At 33.2% G+C, this 19,691-nt stretch overlaps 1 protein-coding gene and 1 pseudogene across 2 annotated transcripts; one reads left to right on the top strand and one right to left on the bottom strand.

Annotated features, from left to right (window-relative positions):
* Positions 1-9,283: 9,283 nt before the first annotated feature.
* LOC146900159 (L-type lectin-domain containing receptor kinase IX.1 pseudogene) lies at positions 9,284-11,533 on the top strand (annotated as a pseudogene). The gene has a single exon (XR_015022130.1). The product of XR_015022130.1 is annotated as an L-type lectin-domain containing receptor kinase IX.1 pseudogene (transcript).
* A 5,097-nt stretch (positions 11,534-16,630) lies between these two features.
* On the bottom strand, positions 16,631-18,716 carry LOC146900158 (L-type lectin-domain containing receptor kinase IX.1-like). The gene has a single exon (XM_085733487.1). The coding sequence runs from the start codon at positions 18,290-18,292 to the stop codon at positions 16,742-16,744; it is 1,551 nt and encodes a 516-aa protein (XP_085589613.1). The 5' UTR covers positions 18,293-18,716; the 3' UTR covers positions 16,631-16,741.
* Between the last annotated feature and the right edge of the window lie 975 nt (positions 18,717-19,691).

The following is a 19,691-nucleotide window of genomic DNA, read 5'->3' as shown; positions in this document are numbered from 1 at the left end:
ACTTTCTCATTTTGTAATATCCAATTTCCGAGCTTTTCTATATTTCTCTCTTTCCTTCCATGGATGCCATGTTTCCTAACATGGTATCAGAGCAAACTTGGTATCCGCCTTGAAGGATTTTTCCGCTGCATTTTCGGGAGAAAATTTAATTTTCTCTTCCTTTGTTTTTTTTCTTTTTCTTTCTCATTCCATTTTTTTTTCTCTTTCACTTTTCTCGAGAAAATCTATTTTCTCACATCTTTTCGTTTTTTTTTTCTTGTTTCCTTTCTCGTGTTCCTTTTCTTTCTGAGTCAATTTCTTGATTTCAAGTTTTTGATTCAATTTCACTTTCTCGTTCCTTTTCTGATCAATTCGGTTTCTTCTCATGTCAATTTTTCGTTTACTTTCACTGAATTCCATTTTCGTTTTTCTTCTAATCGATTCTCTTCAATTTGTTCGATCGATTTCGTGTTCGATCCTTATCTCCATTTCATCTGATTCCTTTGAATCATTTTCCCTGTTCTATCATTTTTTGTCCAGATTGCGATTTCGTTTGTGGTTTTTTCCCAATTCTTAGGGTTTGTGATTCGATTTTGATCACATCATTCGCTGTTCTGTTCCAAATTCCTCTTTGGTTTCATAATTGACGGTTTCATGTAGTTTCTCCGATCTCTGTTTTGGCTTGGATTTATCGTTTTGAATAGCTGTTTCATGATCACAATACTAGTGTTTGTTGCCATATATGACTATTGCTTCCAAGGTGTTTGTTGAAAGTCCTCAATGGAAAACAGATTGACATTGTGTTCAGATGGATGTGCTTTGTGTATGCAAGTGTTTGGAGTTGTAATCTTGGTTGCAAAGTGCAATTTCTTGCACCATATTTGGCAGATTTATTCTTAAACATAAATCCTTGTTGCTTTGGTTCTACCATCAAAGAAGAATGGTTATGTGATAATCCATTGTGGAGTAGCCTTCGTCAACTGATATATGCAGGGAGCTTCTTTCATTTGTTATTGTATGTTGTTAAAGAATATTGTTACAACTGGTGGTTATTCATTGCTTTCTTCAAGATCTTTTGTGTTACCCTTGGTGCTCACTTCCTTCTTTTGGATCATGCCACCTTTTATGCAACAATGACCGAGTGTTAGCATGAAGACTTTTAAATGGAGTTTAATTGTTGGCTTTGTTGCTGTTCTTGGTTTTGAGATATAGATTGCAGACAGAGTTGCACTCTGTTTTGATTGATTGCCTTATGTTTTAATTCCTGGATCGTGTATGAAGTATTTTGGCAAGGAACCATATATTGTTGGATAGTGTTAGTGCCCCTTGAGCCTAGCTGCTATCTTGTTACCTTCTGCTTTTGGTTCATTTATGTTGGAATGGTTATTTGGGCATCTATGTCTATCTCTATTCTTTGGTTATTGAAGAATGTGTGCTTCTGAATTGGATGCTCACAAGTTGTTTGAAGTTGAAAGTGCAAGACCTTTAGAGCATCTTCTTGGCTTAGTTTTAATGTCTCTGGGATGCATGTTTGGATTTCTTTGGTGCACCATTACTGCTGGATTTTGTTTGATTTCTGGTTTTGGCTATGTTGGTTTGTATATCATTTTGAAGATTACAAACAGTTTGTTGTGGACATGTTTGAGCTTCATTGTTGGAAGCATTGGTTTTAGCCTCTATTTGAGTGCATCAACATGGATTTGTTTTCTATGGTTTGAAGACACATCACATGGCTATGCATCTCCATTGACTTGCATATTGTTTTTTTCTTGTCTCGGCTCGGCATAGGAGGGCATTACTTTTATCTTTGGAACCTTGGTCTTGTTGCTTCATGGTACCTTTGGTGTGAAGTTTATTCAACATATGACCTCCTTCCATTGTAGACTATGGCCCTTCCTTGCATTTGGTTTTTCTTGTCTCGGCTCAGCATTGGAGGGCATCACTTTTTATCTTTGGAACCTTGGTCTTGTATATGACCTCCTTCCATTGTAGACTATGGCCCTTCCTTGCACTTCTTTCTTATCTTGTGCTTCTATCTTGAGTGATTGAACACTCTTGATGGTTAAGCGTTGTGCCTTAATTGGCTTTGTTGATATTGGCTTCTACCGGATGGCGGTTAAGCGTTGCTTTGATGCTTCTTCCTTCAATTGGTTCAACCTTGAGTTGTGGTTGCTTCTTGTTGGACAAGCACTTGTTTGATGACTTTGGTTTTTAGCCGATGTGTTTCCGGCATCTTTCCTTGTATTTTCATTTGCTTGATGTATTTCCTTGTATTTTCTCATTTCAAGTTGGAAGTGTTTTGAACACCTTCCAACTTGAGGGGGACTATTAGAGATATATAGTTTAGTTACCACTAGTATTAGTCTCATTAGTATATATAGTTGTAACCTTCCCATAAGTGGGATAACTTTCTCATTTTGTAATATCCAATTTCCATCAATACAAAGAGTTTTTTTATATTTCTCTCTTTCCTTCCATGGATGCCATGTTTCCTAACATCAAGGTATCTTAAAGACGAACATATGTGATCACTTGCACCAATACAATCCATAAAACAATTATAGAATGATTCAAAGAAAATGAGACTCTAGATATACCTGAAGTTATGTGTTTGTTCACATGCCAAATTCACCTTACTAGAGGATGCATTCTGATTTGTATTAGAACCTGATGTGTGAAGCATATTAACAAGCTGATATATTACTCCTTGGTGAAGCCATAGGATTTAGTACCCTTATAACTCTTTGAATCATCAATTTCCTCCCCTTCTTCATTGAATTCAAGTGAAGAACTATTAGCCATAGCATGATTCTTTCCAAAATGTGGAGGAAATCCATGTTTCCTATAACAAACTTCAATTGTGTGGCCATTTCTACCACAATGAGTACAAACTCAATTGATACTATAAACGCGAATCTTGCTTCAAACCAAAAAAAATTGACATTATAATTCAAAGATATGAATGTATTTACCTTGTGAAAGCCTTTCTTTGATCCCATTCCAGACATCAACTGCATTTTCAAGAAAAATGTTGCTCTACGCAATGGATTCCTCAAATGAATTCAAAATCCACGAATGCACAAGCATGTTGGAACAATTCCAAGCCTTGAAAATTCAATCAAACTCCGACCAAACTGGAATTGAACCATCAACAAAGTCGAATTTGTTCTTACCTACGCGAGCTCTCATCAATGAAGGAGCCCAAGCATGGTAGTTGGAGTTAGTAAGAAAAATGATACCATTTAAAGGGAAAAAAAAATTAACGCAAATTGAAAGAAAAAGGAAAGAGAGAAACAAAACTTATGCAAAAAAAAAAAATTGATACCAATTTTATTAAAAGGAAACAACACTTCAGGCAAAGAAATCATAGATATAAAAGTTCATATGTCTTTTACACAACTTTTTGGATTGAAAAAAGTTGTTGCAAATTTTTTTCCTCTTTTCAATGATCTCTTATCTTATATATCAAAGGTTCTTAAGTCTTTTAGACAATTTTTTTTAGCCAAAAAAGTTGTTGCAATTATTTCTTTCATAATTTTTTGCTTTTATTAAAATGATTATACATAAAAGTTTTTAAGTCCCTTAACCAATTTTTTTGAGTCATAAATAGGGTTAGTATTGTAATTCTATATCTATTTAACTAATTGAACCTATATTTTCTATTTATCTTATTGAATGTAAATTCCATATTATTTTTCAACTATCTTATATATCTTATCTTATATATAAAAGTTGTTAAGTTCCATAAACAACTTTTGGAGCCAAAAATAACGTTAATACTGTAATTATATATATATATATATATATATATATATATATATATATATATATTTTAACTAATTGAACCGAAATTTATTATCTTATCTTATGTATAAAAGTTGTTAAGTCTCTTAAACAATATTTGGAGTAAAAAATATTTTTAAAATTTTAATTTTATATCTAATTTAACTAATTGAACCTAAATTTATTACATTCGTTGATGCATTTGTTTTTGCTATCTCTATTTTTGGATCTATTATATTGTAATAGACTGAGAAAGAGAATTTAAATAATTCTTATCAACAATCTCTCTGATGTGATAATACGAAGTCTAAATTACTTTGGGAGTTTTATTATTTGTCTTTTGGAAGCATTATCAATGATTTTTTCATATCAAGGATTAGACCAAGGGTCAACCCTAATCCCATATCTTTTTACATTAGTTTTAGATGTACTTACAAAAAATGTCAAACAACTAGAACCAAGGTTTATGCGTTTTGTAGATGATGTAGTCTTAATTGGAGAGTCGATGGAGGAATTGAATGAGATGTTGGAGACTTGGAGACAAGTCTTAGAAGGGTATGACTTTCGTTTGAGTATAAGCAAGACATAGTATATTTAATGTGATTTCATCAAAAGACGAAGTAGTTCGAACTTAGAGGTGAAAGCTGGAGATCATATCATACAAGTTACACAGTTTAAATATCTTGGGTTCATGGTACAAAATGACTGAGAAATAAAAGCAGAAGTAAATCATCGTATTTAAGTTGGATGGTTGAATTGGAGAAGAGCCTCAGATGTTTTATGTGATACAAACATACCGATTAAGTTAAAGTGAAAAAATATCAAACAGTTGTTAGACCAGTGATGTTTTATGGAACAAAGTATTGGGCGGTTTAACCAACACGAGAATAAAGTAAGTTTGCAGAGATGAGGATGTTGTGTTGGATGTGTAGTAAGATTAGATGAGATAAGATTAGAAATGACAACATTGTAGAGATAGTTGAGGTAACACCTTTAGTATAAATATTGTGGAAAATATGTTTAGGTGGTTTTGACATGTTGAGAGTAAACATGTAGATTCTGTAGTAAGAAGAGTATATCAAATAGAGAATAGTAATATTACAAGAGTTATAGGAATACCTAGAAAAACTATAAGACAAGCTATTAGGAAAGTTTTATAGATTAATGAGTTGGATCTAAACATGATTTATGATAAAATAATATGACGTATTTCGGTCCGTGTAGTCGATCCCACTTAATGGAATAATGTTTGGCTGTTGTTGTCCTCTTTTGGAAGCATAAACTCATGCTCAACAACAACTGTTATTTCATTTCATGATCAACTACAACATTTATTAGTCAATAAGACAATCAACTTCTCGTACATATATCGCACGTGTCCAAGTACTATTAAGACAAAAATATATACACGAGAAGAGGCAAAATGACTAAGTTAGTCAAATTCCAAATTTTCTTCTTTAATATAGAATCATTACTGGATTATAAGAGATGAAAGAAATCCTAAGTAAAAAATTACTTTATTCTTATGTTTTTCTTTACAAGATCAATAAGAAAATCGATTTGATTAAAGAGTTCCTCTAATTCAGAGTGCAATTCTTGAAAATTCTTAATGTTCTCTAGATTGGTCTTATACATATTTATTAGTTTTTGGTTCAGATCCTATCATCTGAACGAAGGTAAAATAACATAGTGCAGTTTTTCAAACTTCTTATCGTTTTTTAGATTTGTGTTATATGTATATTTTCCAATTTTTAGGGGGTATTCAATTGAGATTTCAAAGGATTTTAATAGACTTTTTTAAGATAAAAAAATCTTGTGGTATTCAATCAAGACTTTTATGAAATCGAAATAAATCTTGTGGTATTCAATCAAGACAATTAAGACTTTTTTTTTCAAGGCATCGAAATCCGTCGGTATTCAATTAAGATTTCTAAGAATTTATAAAATGTCTCTTGGTATTGAAAATTAGACAGATTTTAATGGATTCATTTGTGGAATGGATTGTGTGAGACTTTTTAGTTAAAATACACTCATCCAACAATCTCACACATACTCTTGAGATTTTGTAATACTTTTCCAAATTCATTTTTTTTTTTACGTTTCTTCGAAATTCTTTTCTGTTCTACTGTGACAATAGCAAGTTATATATTTTGTTTGGCAAACTTGATTGTTGAAATCATCATGCCTCTAACTTGCACTTTTCTTAACATAACTTTATTTTACGATCTACCTATATATCAAATTATTATAAACAATCACAACTTTACGTTCATTATTATAATAATTTTTCTACCTGTAACAGGCATTTGTCAATCAAATTATTATTATCAATAACTTAACATTACTTATTTTAATATAGGTCTATTTATTTTGATATCACATGCCCATAAGTTTTAAGATCAGTCAACCTGCTAGTAGTATATCATCTATAGTCTATACACTCATTGATTCAATGTTTTTTTTCTGTTGATTAATAACTGTACTTTTGTTCGATCTTTTTTGGCAACTGATCCATACATCTAATAGTATTATACCGTACTGTATCTTTAAATTTATGGACCCTTTAAAATCTTACAAATCCATTAAAGTCCTTTAAAATCTTGCATTGAGAATCTTGATTGTAAAAAGTCTTTCAAAAAATGTCTTTTAAAATCCCATAAAATCAATACAATTCAACAAAGTCTTTTAAAATCTTCAAGATTTTTTCTATCAAAACAATCTTTTAAAATCTCAATCCAATAGAATTATATTATCTGAACGAGGATAAAAGTAGAAGTTTGAAAGGCATGTGAGAAAGGTGAATGGTAAAAAATGTCTTAGAAAATACTCCATGAAGGAGGCTCCAAATATTATCTCCAGACCTAATTGTACATTGACAAATTCTTCTAAATCCGTCCTCGTGAGCGTAGCTTAGTTGGTAGGAACAATGCATAAAATATGCAAGGTCTGGGATTCGAACCCCAACCACCACCAAAAAAACTTCTAAATCACCACCAAAAAAAAAACTTCTATATCCTGCAATTTTTTATTTTTGACGAAACCTGGAATCTTACCGGTGTAAGTTACACTGAAACTTCTCAAAAGTAGAATATAAATAAAATAAAATGGAAAGAAGCAACGTGTAGAAATAAGTTAAGATTTAACAATACAAAATTACAATTTATCACCTCACGACATTTGTATAACTTACATTGAATTGAAACAAAAGTCAAAACTTACAAGTAAAATATGATCCAAATTCTAAGTACTCCCTCCGTCCCTTAATGTAACCCCCCTTTGCATTTTTCACATTTCTTAAGAAAAGTTGTCAGTGTAATTAATGTGTCTGTTTTGTGTATTAATATTACCAAATTGTCCTTTGTTTGTATGTGTATTAAATTTGACTATTCATATTTCAAGACAAATTAGTATTATTAATTAGGGGTATGTTTAAGAAAAAAGTAATAAATGCATCTAGTAATTTGAAAAGGGGGTTACATTTAGGGACAAAAATAAAATCAAATGAGTGGTTACATTAAGGGACGGAGGGAGTAATTTTTTTCTTTTCGCTGAATTCCAAATATTTTCAAAGTAGAAACATTATACTATAATACTATAATGAAATCAAACCACTCTATTGTGAGCCGTCTTTTAAAAGTATAGTTTGTTCTCCTTCATTCTTTAAAGAGGGTGATTTAGAGTTAAATTTTGACTCCAAATCACCCCTTTAAATCATTTTTCTCCTCCTTTTTATTTAAAAAAGTGATTCTCATGTCTATTTAATTTTTTTTTTGTGATTTCGTCGTCTTAGTGCAACATTGTTTTGTTTTTCATCTTTGTGTGTCTTTGTTTGTCTTTTCCGTCTTATTATAGTCTTTGTTCTATTTAGATTGTTAGATCAGCTTTGATCTAGTGCAGATCTAATCAATACATTGACGTCGTCAAAGTTAAAGATCCAAAGGTGTATGAGTATTTTAGAGAATTGAATATGACTAATTGAATATAGTTATACTCGTATGCATTTGTACTTTGCTTTTTTATGCTATTAATATGGATGTTATGAGTTTGTTCACATATTCATCATTTTTATTTTTAGTGAATTTGTATTGTATCGATATACTCTATCAATTTAAATGAATTATCACCGTTTATTTTTAATAAAAAAATAGAAACATTATATATCCTGTAAAAAAAAATTATTTATATATGGAACAGAAGAGACCAACATGTTACAATTTCTAGCCGGCCGGCACATAAAAAACTTTAATCATTATTAAAGAAAATAAAAAATTTATTGATATATTTGTTTTTGTACAAATTTATATTTTATCTTTTTTCAAAACATCATTTTTTTGAGAAAATCTATGTTCAAAACATCAATGTTATAAGTTATTAGAAAAATCACAAGCTGCAATTACATTCTTACCCATGTAACTTGCATAGGGGGGAATGACTTGAGCTACTCAGGTGCAACCGCTTGTGGAAACGTTGACGAGTATCTTAAGAGCACACAAAATGTTAACGGGTATCAATGTTATATATAATCCTTGTTTCATTATATTGATGGTTCATTCCAGTTCTTAATGATTATTTTATTTAGAAAAAGCTAAACAGAGACTTTATATATAGGGACCAGGAATAAATGTATATGTAGATGCTAATTTTTAGACATTGTGTATGCTTCTAGTCACATATACTTATGAGTCTTAATATGCCATCAAATTAATTTACTGAGTGAGACATCGGAAAATTGATATGCAGTCCTCAATTTGTAATTCATGGTGGTGTGAGGTAAAAATGGGAAATGAGGGAGTTTGTAAAATTGCTGGTATAGGAGAATGTTAGACATGTTCCTGATATTTGTCTCAATTTGATTTCGGTCAAGGCCTTGGATATTAAGGATTATCACCCTGGACCGTTAATATCTTCCTAATGACTTAGAAGTCCTACCAAAGGGTCTAAGGATCCTCCTAGAGGCCTCAGCGCCCTTCTAAAGGGCTCTAAGGACTAGGGCATGCCCTTCCCACGGAGCCACCTCAGCTAGCTTCTAGAAGTCTCTAGAGCTCGGCATAAAGACCTAAGTATCCTCATTACTTACTGTTTAAGTCACGATAAATCAGGCCCATAGAGGGCTATAAATGGATTATTATACTTAAGGTTTAGTATTGTATTGGTCTGATAACATCTACATAAATTCGTCAACTTTGGACTGATTTTGTTTAGAGACCTCTATAAAAATACATAGAAAGAATTTCCAAATTTCGTAGCATTCTGAATAAATCTCGACTTCTTTTAATTTTTCAACCAAAATATGCAAAATCGCAACTTTGTTTTGAGTAACCATATATCCACTTGTCAAATTCCGTTTCCAAATTTCGTAGGTGTAATTAGAATATCATAAAAACATTAACCAACAAATTTTGAAATTTTTAAACGAGGAACATATTAATTATTAGTTTTATAAAAAAATTATTAGGTGGAAGGAAAATTCATAATACTATCATCCAATATTTATTGGGTTCGAACTTCGACCATCAAAAAAAAAAAATCTAATATTTATTGAACGAGTCACATGTTATGAACTTTTTATATACTTTCATGTAGCTGTGATTTGATGCAAACCATTTTCATAATACTATCATCTATCTATATATATGATAAAGATTATCTCAAGATTATCAAAGCTCATCGCTTCTGTTGAAACTCATAGCATGGCTTCCAGTATCTATATCCTAACCCTTTTCTACTTGTCCTTAATTTTCTTCAATATCCCCGCTAGCTCAATTCACTTCAAATTTCCCAGTTTTGATCCTAGTGATGCCAACATAGTCTACCAAGGTGCTGCAGCACCTCGTGATGGAGAAGTTAATTTCAACATCAATGTAAATTATTCATGTCAAGTTGGAAGAGTCTTCTATTCAGAAAAAGTGTTACTTTGGGATTCAAACACAGGAAAACTCACTGACTTCACAACTCATTACACTTTTGTCATCAACACTCAAGGTAGATCGCCTTTATATTATGGCCATGGCCTTGCCTTTTTCTTGGTTCCTTTTGGATTTGAAATCCCACTCAATTCTTATGGTGGCTTTATGGGTCTATTTAACACCACAACAATGGTTTCATCTAGTAACCAAATTGTTCATGTAGAATTTGATTCTTTCGCAAATCGTGCAAATCGCGAGACAAGAGGTCATGTGGGAATCAACATTAATTCAATCATTTCATCAGCTACGACACCTTGGAATGCCAGCAAACATAGTGGTGACACTGCTGAGGTATGGATTAGGTACAATTCTACAACCAAGAATTTGACTGTATCTTGGAAATACGAAACTACCTCAAATCCTGAAGAAAATACTAGTCTTTCATTTTCAATTGATTTAATGAAAGTTATGCCTGAATGGATTACTGTAGGATTTTCTGCTTCATCAAATCATATTAAAGAATTAAATTATCTCTTGTCATGGGAATTCAACTCCACTTTGGCCAAAAGTGGTGATAGTAGTACAAAAGAGACAAGATTAGTTATAATACTAACGGTTTCTTGTGGGGTTATAGTTATAGGAGTGGGAGCATTAGTAGCATATGCATTACTTTGGAGGAAAAGAAAGAGAAGCGATAAGCAAAAGGAAGAAGCTATGCATTTAACTTCAATAAATGATGACCTAGAAAGAGGAGCAGGTCCAAGAAGGTTCACCTACAAAGAACTTGATTTGGCAACCAATAACTTCTCTAAGGATAGAAAGTTGGGTCAAGGTGGTTTTGGAGCTGTTTATAAAGGTTACTTTGATGATTTAGATTTACAAGTTGCTGTGAAGAAAATATCAAGAGGATCAAGACAAGGAAAGAAAGAGTATGTAACTGAAGTTAAAGTCATTAGTCAACTGAGACATAGGAATCTTGTGAAGCTCTTAGGTTGGTGCCATGACAAAGGTGAGTTTTTACTTATTTATGAGTTCATGCCAAATGGTAGTCTTGATTCTCATTTATTTGGTAAAAGAACACCTCTTTCTTGGGGTGTAAGGCACAAAATAGCTCTTGGATTGGCTTCTGGTTTGCTTTATCCACATGAAGAATGGGAGAGGTGTGTGGTGCATAGAGATATCAAATCAAGTAATGTCATGTTAGATGCTAGTTTCAATGTCAAGCTAGGTGATTTTGGGTTGGCTAAATTAATGGACCATGAACTTGGGCCTCAAACAACTGGGCTGGCCGGAACATTCGGCTATCTAGCTCCGGAATATGTGAGCACAGGTAGGGCAAGTAAAGAGTCAGATGTATATAGTTTTGGGATAGTTGTTTTGGAGATTACCACTGGTAAGAAAGCTACTGAAGTGATGAAGGAAAAAAATGAAGAGCATGGAATGATTGAATGGGTTTGGGATCATTATGGAAGAGGAGAGTTACTTGTGGCCATGGATGAAAATTTGCAAAATGATTTTGATGAGAAACAAGTAGAGTGCTTGATGATTGTTGGATTGTGGTGTGCTCATCCTGATGTAAGTCTTAGACCATCAATTAGACAAGCAATTCAAGTGCTTAATTTTGAGGTTGCCTTGCCAAATCTTCCACCAAAGAGGCCAGTTGCAACCTATCATGTTCCTTCATCATCGGTAAGCTCTGTAGAAGCTTCCATAACCAATAGCCTTCAAGATGGTCGTTAATCGATACTTTATCAATGGTATCATGATAATGTTACTTATTTTCTTTGCATACGTTTATAATAAAAAGTTATTGTCTTGACTAGTCCAATGATATTTTTCTTTAATGGTTACACTTTGAATGTATAATTATAAGGTAAAATATAGTATGGTTTGAGGAATAAAAAACTTTATCTTAAGCAGTGGCAATATGGTTGCGTGAAAGTTGAGTATATATTATGCCTTAAAGAAGTCAATAGATAAATACAAGTTTTTTTTTTTTTTTAACTGAATCACGAGTAAGGAGGATATCAAGAAGAGATTGGGCATCCCGACTAGGTCGGCACTCCTAAGAAACTCTCATCCTACGCCACTTACTCATAATAATATATATTATAAAGTAAGGGTAAAATATGTACAGGAGGGGCCAAACCAAAACCCTATAAGAAAAAGCCAAAAGGAAAGCAAAAGATGACAAAACAAAGTTGCGGAAAGCAAAAATTAGGTAACCCATAATGGTCCCTAAAAAAGTCATCACATATAAAACCGGAAAAAAAACCCACCAAACCGTATCAATTATCTGATGGCCATGGTTCACAAGCATGTTTGCGCAAACCTTACCTTCGCTGAAAATTTTATATGAAATCACTTGACGACCAGGAGAGATACAATTTGAAAGCATTTATAGATTCAGAATTGCCAATTTGCATCATATTTCAATACTCATTGGGGAGCATTAAAAGGAGGACACTTAAAACACGTTTGGTAAGCTCTATTCAACTTTTTTTCCTTTGACTCTTAGACAAGTAGTTCATAAACGGATCTTCTTGTTCATCGTTGGATGTTGTAACCGCTTGTTAAAAAAATAAAAATTTGTTGTTACAACCTGGCTGTGATCACTACAAGAAATATGGCTATTTTCCAGGGGCAGGTACCCCTGGAAAATTTGTGTGCAGTGAAGCGAGGAGATGACCTTGGTAAATTGCATTTATGCATCCCAAGGTGACACAGGGGTGTGCCCCTCGTTTTTGCATGTTGGCTCCTGGCAAAATGAGCGCAGGAGTTTTGAAATTCAAATAAAGAACACATCATGTGGGTTTGCAGAGATGGCAGGCCATTTGTCAGGGCCTTTCCCAGAGGTTAACCCTGGCTTTGGACAAAAAAACAATTTTGTAGAAGGATTTGACAATGGGCTGACGTGTTTATGAAAAGGCTGCAAACCCAAGGGCTAACCCATGTCAAACTGCATTAAGAGGCCCTGTTTTATTTTCTGACCATTTGACTTTTCTGTCGCTACCCTAGTGACTAGGCATAGACTTGCTTTTGCCCGGGGCACCCCTCATTTTGAATTGTATCTTTAGGAGGTAGATACGTGTATCTTTGAATTATAAGTGGTTGAAATTAAGAGTATCTTCTTTAAGTCTTTTCCGCTTGCATGGAAGTGGTAAACTAGTCAAATGTGGAAGTGGGAAGAGTCATAATCTTAGCATCATCTCTGGAAAGTTATGTTTCAATTTTTAAATTAATGTAAATTCTAACTTCTTGATATTTTGCTTCTTGAGGACAAGCAACGATTTAAGTTTGGGTTTCTGATGATGGAACATAATATGATATTTTATGCTATAATTTTAGTTATTTTCTTTGCATTTAAAGGCAAATTAGAAGTGTCATTTAGAGGAGTTGTCAATGGTTTGAGAAACATTTTGTGTTGTTTTAATTTGAGTCGTTGTAATTTAGTTTTATCCTAATTTATGCAACTTCACAAGTGTTTTGTGTTTTTTTAGTGAGAATTGATGACATTCTGTCATTACGTAATATTAGGGACTTATTGTGACATTTTGATATAGTTCTCATGCAATTTTTACTGTTCTGGAGTGCAAAAAGCTTAAAATTTGAAGTCTGTTCGAAGGAAATCGCGCCACGCCAATTTCAAGCCGTGCTGCGATTTTTGAAGCAAAAATACACACTTCCTGTAAAGGGGAAATCGCGGCACGCCAATTAACAAGGCGCGGCGCGATTTTGATGGGTCAGGCCCATGACTTCTATAAATACTGCACTCAATCTGAAGAACAAGGGTTACGATTTTGGAGAGCAAAGTGCGATTTTGAGACATCGGAGACGGCTAGAAGGGCGATTTCTTCAACCTTTTACCAATTCATGTATGTTTTAATTATTTCATTGATTATGCTATTTGTAAACTCGATTATGAGTAGCTAAATCTCTTAGAGATTAGATCCAAGATGAATCTTTGTAACCCTAATTGACACATGTTGCTGTGAAACTCTATTTTGTTTATGAATTCAATTCTAGTTTATTCAATTCAATTGTTCTTAATGCTTTTTATATCTTGATCACATATAACTTGATTTTGTGAGAACGAATGACCACTGACCATGGCTTTCGACTTAGACCTAATTGAATTGTTCTAATAAACAGGGTTAGTCTAGGAATAGATAATCGTTTGTTAGTGATAATAGGTTAACGTTCGGTAAAACCTTCAAGAATTAATAGACCACCTAAGGAATTAGGGGCTGTAGTTTAAGAAGAGAGTCCTAATTCAAGGGATTGATTAGGGCTATTTTGTTAATCATCGTAAACTAGAAGAGGGTTCATAACAAATAGGTGCAGTAGACCAATTAGGGGAACTTAGAGGATTCGACGGATCTGATCTCATCTTTCTCTCTTATTTTCTTAATCAAATCTATTCTTTTTTATTTGATTTCCAAAAATCAAACCAAATCTTCTGCCTAGTGGCAAACTAAAATAAACTTTTATACATCCTATTCATATAACGCGATTGAATTATTGAAGTTAAAACAGTCCTCGTGGGATCGATATTTTTACTACTTCGATAGTATTTGGTGCACTTGCCAGACCTCTATCAAGAATCATGTAAATTGACAAAATAAGACATCACATGAAGGATTGAGGATATGCAGATTGAAGATAAATGGTTCTAAAAAGGTCTTTGAACACAATACAAAATGAAGAAAATTAATTTCAAGTTCCAAGTCATTGCAAGACGGACAAACGCTCAAAAAAGAAATGAAAACTGCAAAATTCGCATTGGATGCACTAGCTCATGCGCCCCAGACATGAGAAATCTTTCTTTGCTGCCTTATGTGCCCCTATGTCTCATATCATGCATCCTACCATGTGTTACAAAGCAGGGGTTCCTTGTTTTTCAAGCAATTTTAGTTGAAAAACCCTAGTTTTCTTCTCTTAACCCCTAAGTAATGATGTACTTGTTTACCAGTGTTTTTGGCAAACAAGAGGACTAGTTTTGGTTATTACAAGCATGATCAAACCAAAAATCCTAGGACATGTTGAGCAATCTTTTTCCAGAAAATACATAAATGTTCATCATATTCATAAGTGATTTGCGACCGTTTTTCGTATGAAAAATTACTATATATACATATAGAAAATAACTGCAAAACCTAAACTGCTAAAACTGCATGTCTTCGTCGAAAATTGCATGTCTTCCACGTGTCTGGACACTTGAAACCACTTGAAACCAACCTTTCTTTGCTGATATAAGTGTCTATCGAAAACTTCTAATGCTTTTTCGAATTGTGGCTTCTGTCGAATACTCTCAGCATCTATCGAACTCAGCAACTTCGATCATGGACTTAGAGAATTTTTGCAGCTTTAAACTTTCTTTTACCTGTCGAAATAACACCGGATAAAAATGCAGGCTAACAATACTATAAATACAGACCCTTGTACACTCTTTTATTAATTAATAAAGCTGGTGGTACAAGGAAAGTTTTAAGAATCAGAGCTTCAAGACAGAGGATCTCCATCCTCCTATTGCTCTCTCTAGGGTATGTTTTTCTATTGTTTTGTATTGATGCAAGTTGTCATGTGCAACTAAACCTCTTTGATTAGGGTTCTACGATGAACCCCTTCTTATTTGTTGGATTCAATTAATAAAAAAATTATGTAGTTTTTGATTCAAGTGTCTGATTTAATTTGTATATGTCTGTTTCTATATCATATTTTAGATAGAACATATTAGAATTGACAATCCTAATTCCGTCTGAACTAGACGGTAGTAAATTTCTTATTTTCTCAATTAAAATCTTTAAATAGAATCTAAGTATGAATTTAGGAATATGAATCATGTTACGGGAATGCCACAATTGTAACTGATTGAATTGCGGCAATATTAAAAAAAAACTTCCACTGATTTATCATGGGGTTATGTTTTACTTTCTAATATCGAAAGAAATGTCATAAACTAATAATCAACCGAGTTAATTGCAACTAATACAGATGGTGGGGGGGGGGGGGGGGGTTCAAGGTTTCCCTAATCGTCTTTAAACTTCTGAATCACAAAAACTACTCTCGCATTAGGCAGAGCAATTAAAACCCTCCAAAACAACTTCATCTTTTCTAAATTGTTTACTTATAATAAAATTTTCTAATTATCGAATTGAACGACGATCCCTATAAAGACAATAACTTATAACTTTATTAGTTGTGTACAATTTGGTACACTTGCCAACTCATACACCATTAGTAAGACCCTCTTGCTCAAATGGCGCCGTTTTCGCAAACTACATAAAATTAGTTTAAATACGAAATTACATATTTTTCTCTTTTTTGCTCATTTCTCGAAGCTAATTCACCCTCCAAACTAGTCAAAACTTGTAAATATATAACTTAGTTTTTAATTCTGTTTTTAGTTTGTATAATACAGTTTCTTATTGATTACTTGTACAGTTGTTTGATTGTATATTTGTATGTGAGGTAAGACACCTTTGGATCAACTACTTTTTGATCCCGGTATCAAAAGGATTAAAAGGAATAACATAAACAAGGAGAAGGAAGAAATGAACCCTTCAACAATTAACAATAGTCAACACCAGAAATATAATGGCCAACAACAATGAAGAAACGTCAACATCGGAAAAGAACAACAACATTCCAAAGAGGTTCGCTCGATCAGCCAAACCTAGGAACAACCAAAGGTAGATGGAGATCAAAATAGGTGTTATCTAACTTCTGCACTCAAACCTATTCATTGAAATGGACCTTTAATTTGCCATCAATCACCTAGTGAAGTTTTGTGAAACGGAAACATCAAAGAAAAAACGTATACATGATGTTATCTCCTAATTCTTCCCACATAGCAATTAGCAAGGTTCATGATGCTAAGACGGAAATCTCTGTTTTCACTCAAATGAGAATAAGAAACAACAAATAGTATATTTACAAAAACAAAAAGCAAAAAAATGATATATTTAAAAAGAGTATGTTTCTAATTTCCAACTTCAAACATTCATACACAAAAAATGGATATACATATGTTAAACAAGAAGGGACACAAACACCAGATTTATCACTATTAATTAACGACCATGTTGAAGACTTGTGGTTATGGAAGCTTCTACCGAGCTTAGAGTCGGTGTAGGAGCATGATAGGTTGCAATAGGCCTATTCAGGGGAAGATTTGGCAAAGCAATCTCAAAATTAAGCACTTGAATTGCTTGTCTAATGGATGGTCTTAGACTTACATCAGGATGAGCACACCACAATCCAACAATCATCAAACACTCTACTTGTTTCACATCAAAATCCTTCTTCAAATTCTCATCCATGGCCACAAGTAGCTCTCCTCTTCCATAATGATCCCAAACCCATTCAATCAATCCCTTATCTCCATCTTTATCCCTCATAACTTCAACAGCTTTCCTTCCAGTAGTGATCTCCAAGGCAACAACCCCAAAACTATACACATCTGACTCTTTGCTTGCCTTACCTGTACTTATATATTCTGGAGCCAAATAGCCTAAGGTTCCGGCAACCACTGTTGTTTGGGGTCCAATCTCATGGTCCATTAGCTTAGCTAACCCAAAATCACCAAGCTTGACATTGAAACTAGAATCTAGCATAGCATTACTTGATTTAATATCCCTATGTACGACACACCTCTCCCATTCTTCATGTAGATAAAGTACCCCAAAAGCCAATCCAAGAGCTATTTTATGTCTTACACTCCAAGAAAGAGGTGTCTTTTTTCCAAATAAATGAGAATCAAGGCTACCATTTGGCATGAACTCATAAACAAGTAGAAACTCACCTTTGTCATGACACCAACCTAAGAGCTTCACAAGATTCCTATGTCTCAGTTGACTAATGACTTTAACTTCAGTTACATACTCTTTCTTCCCTTGTTTTGATCCCCTTGATATTTTCTTCACTGCAACGGCTAAATCTTGATCAAAAAAGTAACCTTTATAAACAGCTCCAAAACCACCTTGACCCAACTTTCTATCGTCGGTGAATTTATTGGTAGCCAAATCAAGTTCTTGGTAGGTAAACCTCCTTGGCCCTGTTCCTCTTTCAAGGTCATCATTCATTGTTCTTAAATGCATAGCCCCTTCCTTTTTCTTTTTCCTTCTCTTTATTTTCCTCCAAAGTAATGCATATATTGCTAGTGCTCCCACTCCCATAACTACAATCCCACAAGTGACTGCTAGTATCATAACTAATTTACTCCTTTTTGTATTATTATCATTATCACTTTGATCCAAAGTGGAACTGAATTCCCAAGATAGAAGTTTGTGCTTTTCTACAATGGAACCTGTTGAAGCAGAAATTCCTACAGTAACCCATTCAGGTAGGACCTTTATTAAGTCAATTTGATATGAAATACTAGTTTTTTCTTGAGGATCATATGTGTTTTGATATTTCCAAGATACATTCAAATTTTTGGTTGTAGAATTGTAGTTAACCCATACCTCAGTAGTTTCTCCACTATGTAAACTTGCATTCCAAGGTGTTGACACCGATGAAATGATTGAATTGTTGTTGATTCCCACATGCTCCGTTGTCTCACCCCATGGACGATTTGCGTAAGAATCAAACTCCACATGAAGAAGGTTACTGGTTGAATTCATTGTCGTGGTGTTAAATAGACCAAAAAAGCCACCAGCAGAATTAGGTGGGATTTCAAATCCAAAAGGAACCAAGAAAAAGGCAATTCCATGGCCATATCTAGAACTATTTTGAGTGTCAATAATAAAGGTGTAATGGGTTGTGAAGTCAGTGAGTTGACCTATTTTTGAGTCCCATAGTAAAACTTTCTTGAAAAATATGACTCTTCCAACTTGACTAGTATAATATGCGTCATTGATGTTGAAATCAACTTCTCCATCAATTGGTGCTGCAGAACCTTGGTAGACTATGTTGGCATCACTAGGATTAAAATGAGAAATTTGAAAGTGAATTCAATTAGAAGGGAGAGTTAAGAAAATTAAGGACAAGAAGACTAGGGGAAGGGTATAGAAACTGGAAGACATGTCTTGAATTGCTTTGAGTTGTAATCATACCATATAAATAGAAATATTATATGTTAATACAAATTTTATTTGATGTATATGATTTTCAATGAATATAAGATGTCTTGGATTCCTACGTAGTAAAAGGGACAAAGCAATGAAGACAAATCTAGCAAAACAACATATGTGACATTTATGATTAAATAGATATATGAGTGCCGTCTTTTACAATTTTCAAGCCTGTCAGTTTAATTCATGGCGAAAATAAAATTCAAATAATCCTTTACATTTTTATATAGGGTTTATATTACTCCTGATTCAATATATAATAAAGGGATTAATTTGTCTCTAGTATGAAAATGGTAGGGACTTCTTTAGGTTTTATTTTTTCCATGCACTAAATAGACCCTCACGAAAACTTTCTCCATTCAAAAAATATATATGTTATATTACTAGCATTGAATGGGTAAAAATTATCCAGCATGAACAATTCAATTCGGAAACATTTTTTAGTGATTAAGAGATCGAAAGCAACACACACATAAGATCAGATGTGAAAATTCATTTTAGTATCAGAAATTTTTGAGATCCAATTTAGTCCTTAAACAAACATTTAGTCTCTTTGAAAAATAAATCTAGGCAATTTCGTGTATGAACCACCATAAAACATTGTGTGTTTTTCTTTTTAATTTTATCATTTCAAAATGGACAAATATTAGACCTCTAAGGATTTTCGAAAAAAAAAATTGCATTTTAGTTCACAATAATTAAAATATGGTAAATATTTAGATCATACAAATAGGAGCGGATTCAAGACTATTCTTTGTGGCTAAAATAAAGATTCAAAAATATATGCTCAATGAAATCAAAGACTATGTATTATTTCTCCCAAAATAATTGAAGTAGTAATAATTGTCGCAAGAAAGGAGGGGTTTGAATTGTGACCCTTTTAAATTTTAATTCTGAAAGAAAATAATTACTCAAGAAAATTCTTGGTAAGGGTTAAGCAGGTAATAAT

This window comes from Medicago sativa, chromosome 8, assembly GCF_051527215.1.
Source record: "Medicago sativa cultivar Bolivia chromosome 8, Bolivia_mono, whole genome shotgun sequence".
Classification (NCBI taxonomy): Eukaryota; Viridiplantae; Streptophyta; class Magnoliopsida; order Fabales; family Fabaceae; genus Medicago; species Medicago sativa.
This window is presented reverse-complemented; position numbering and strand designations above follow the sequence as displayed.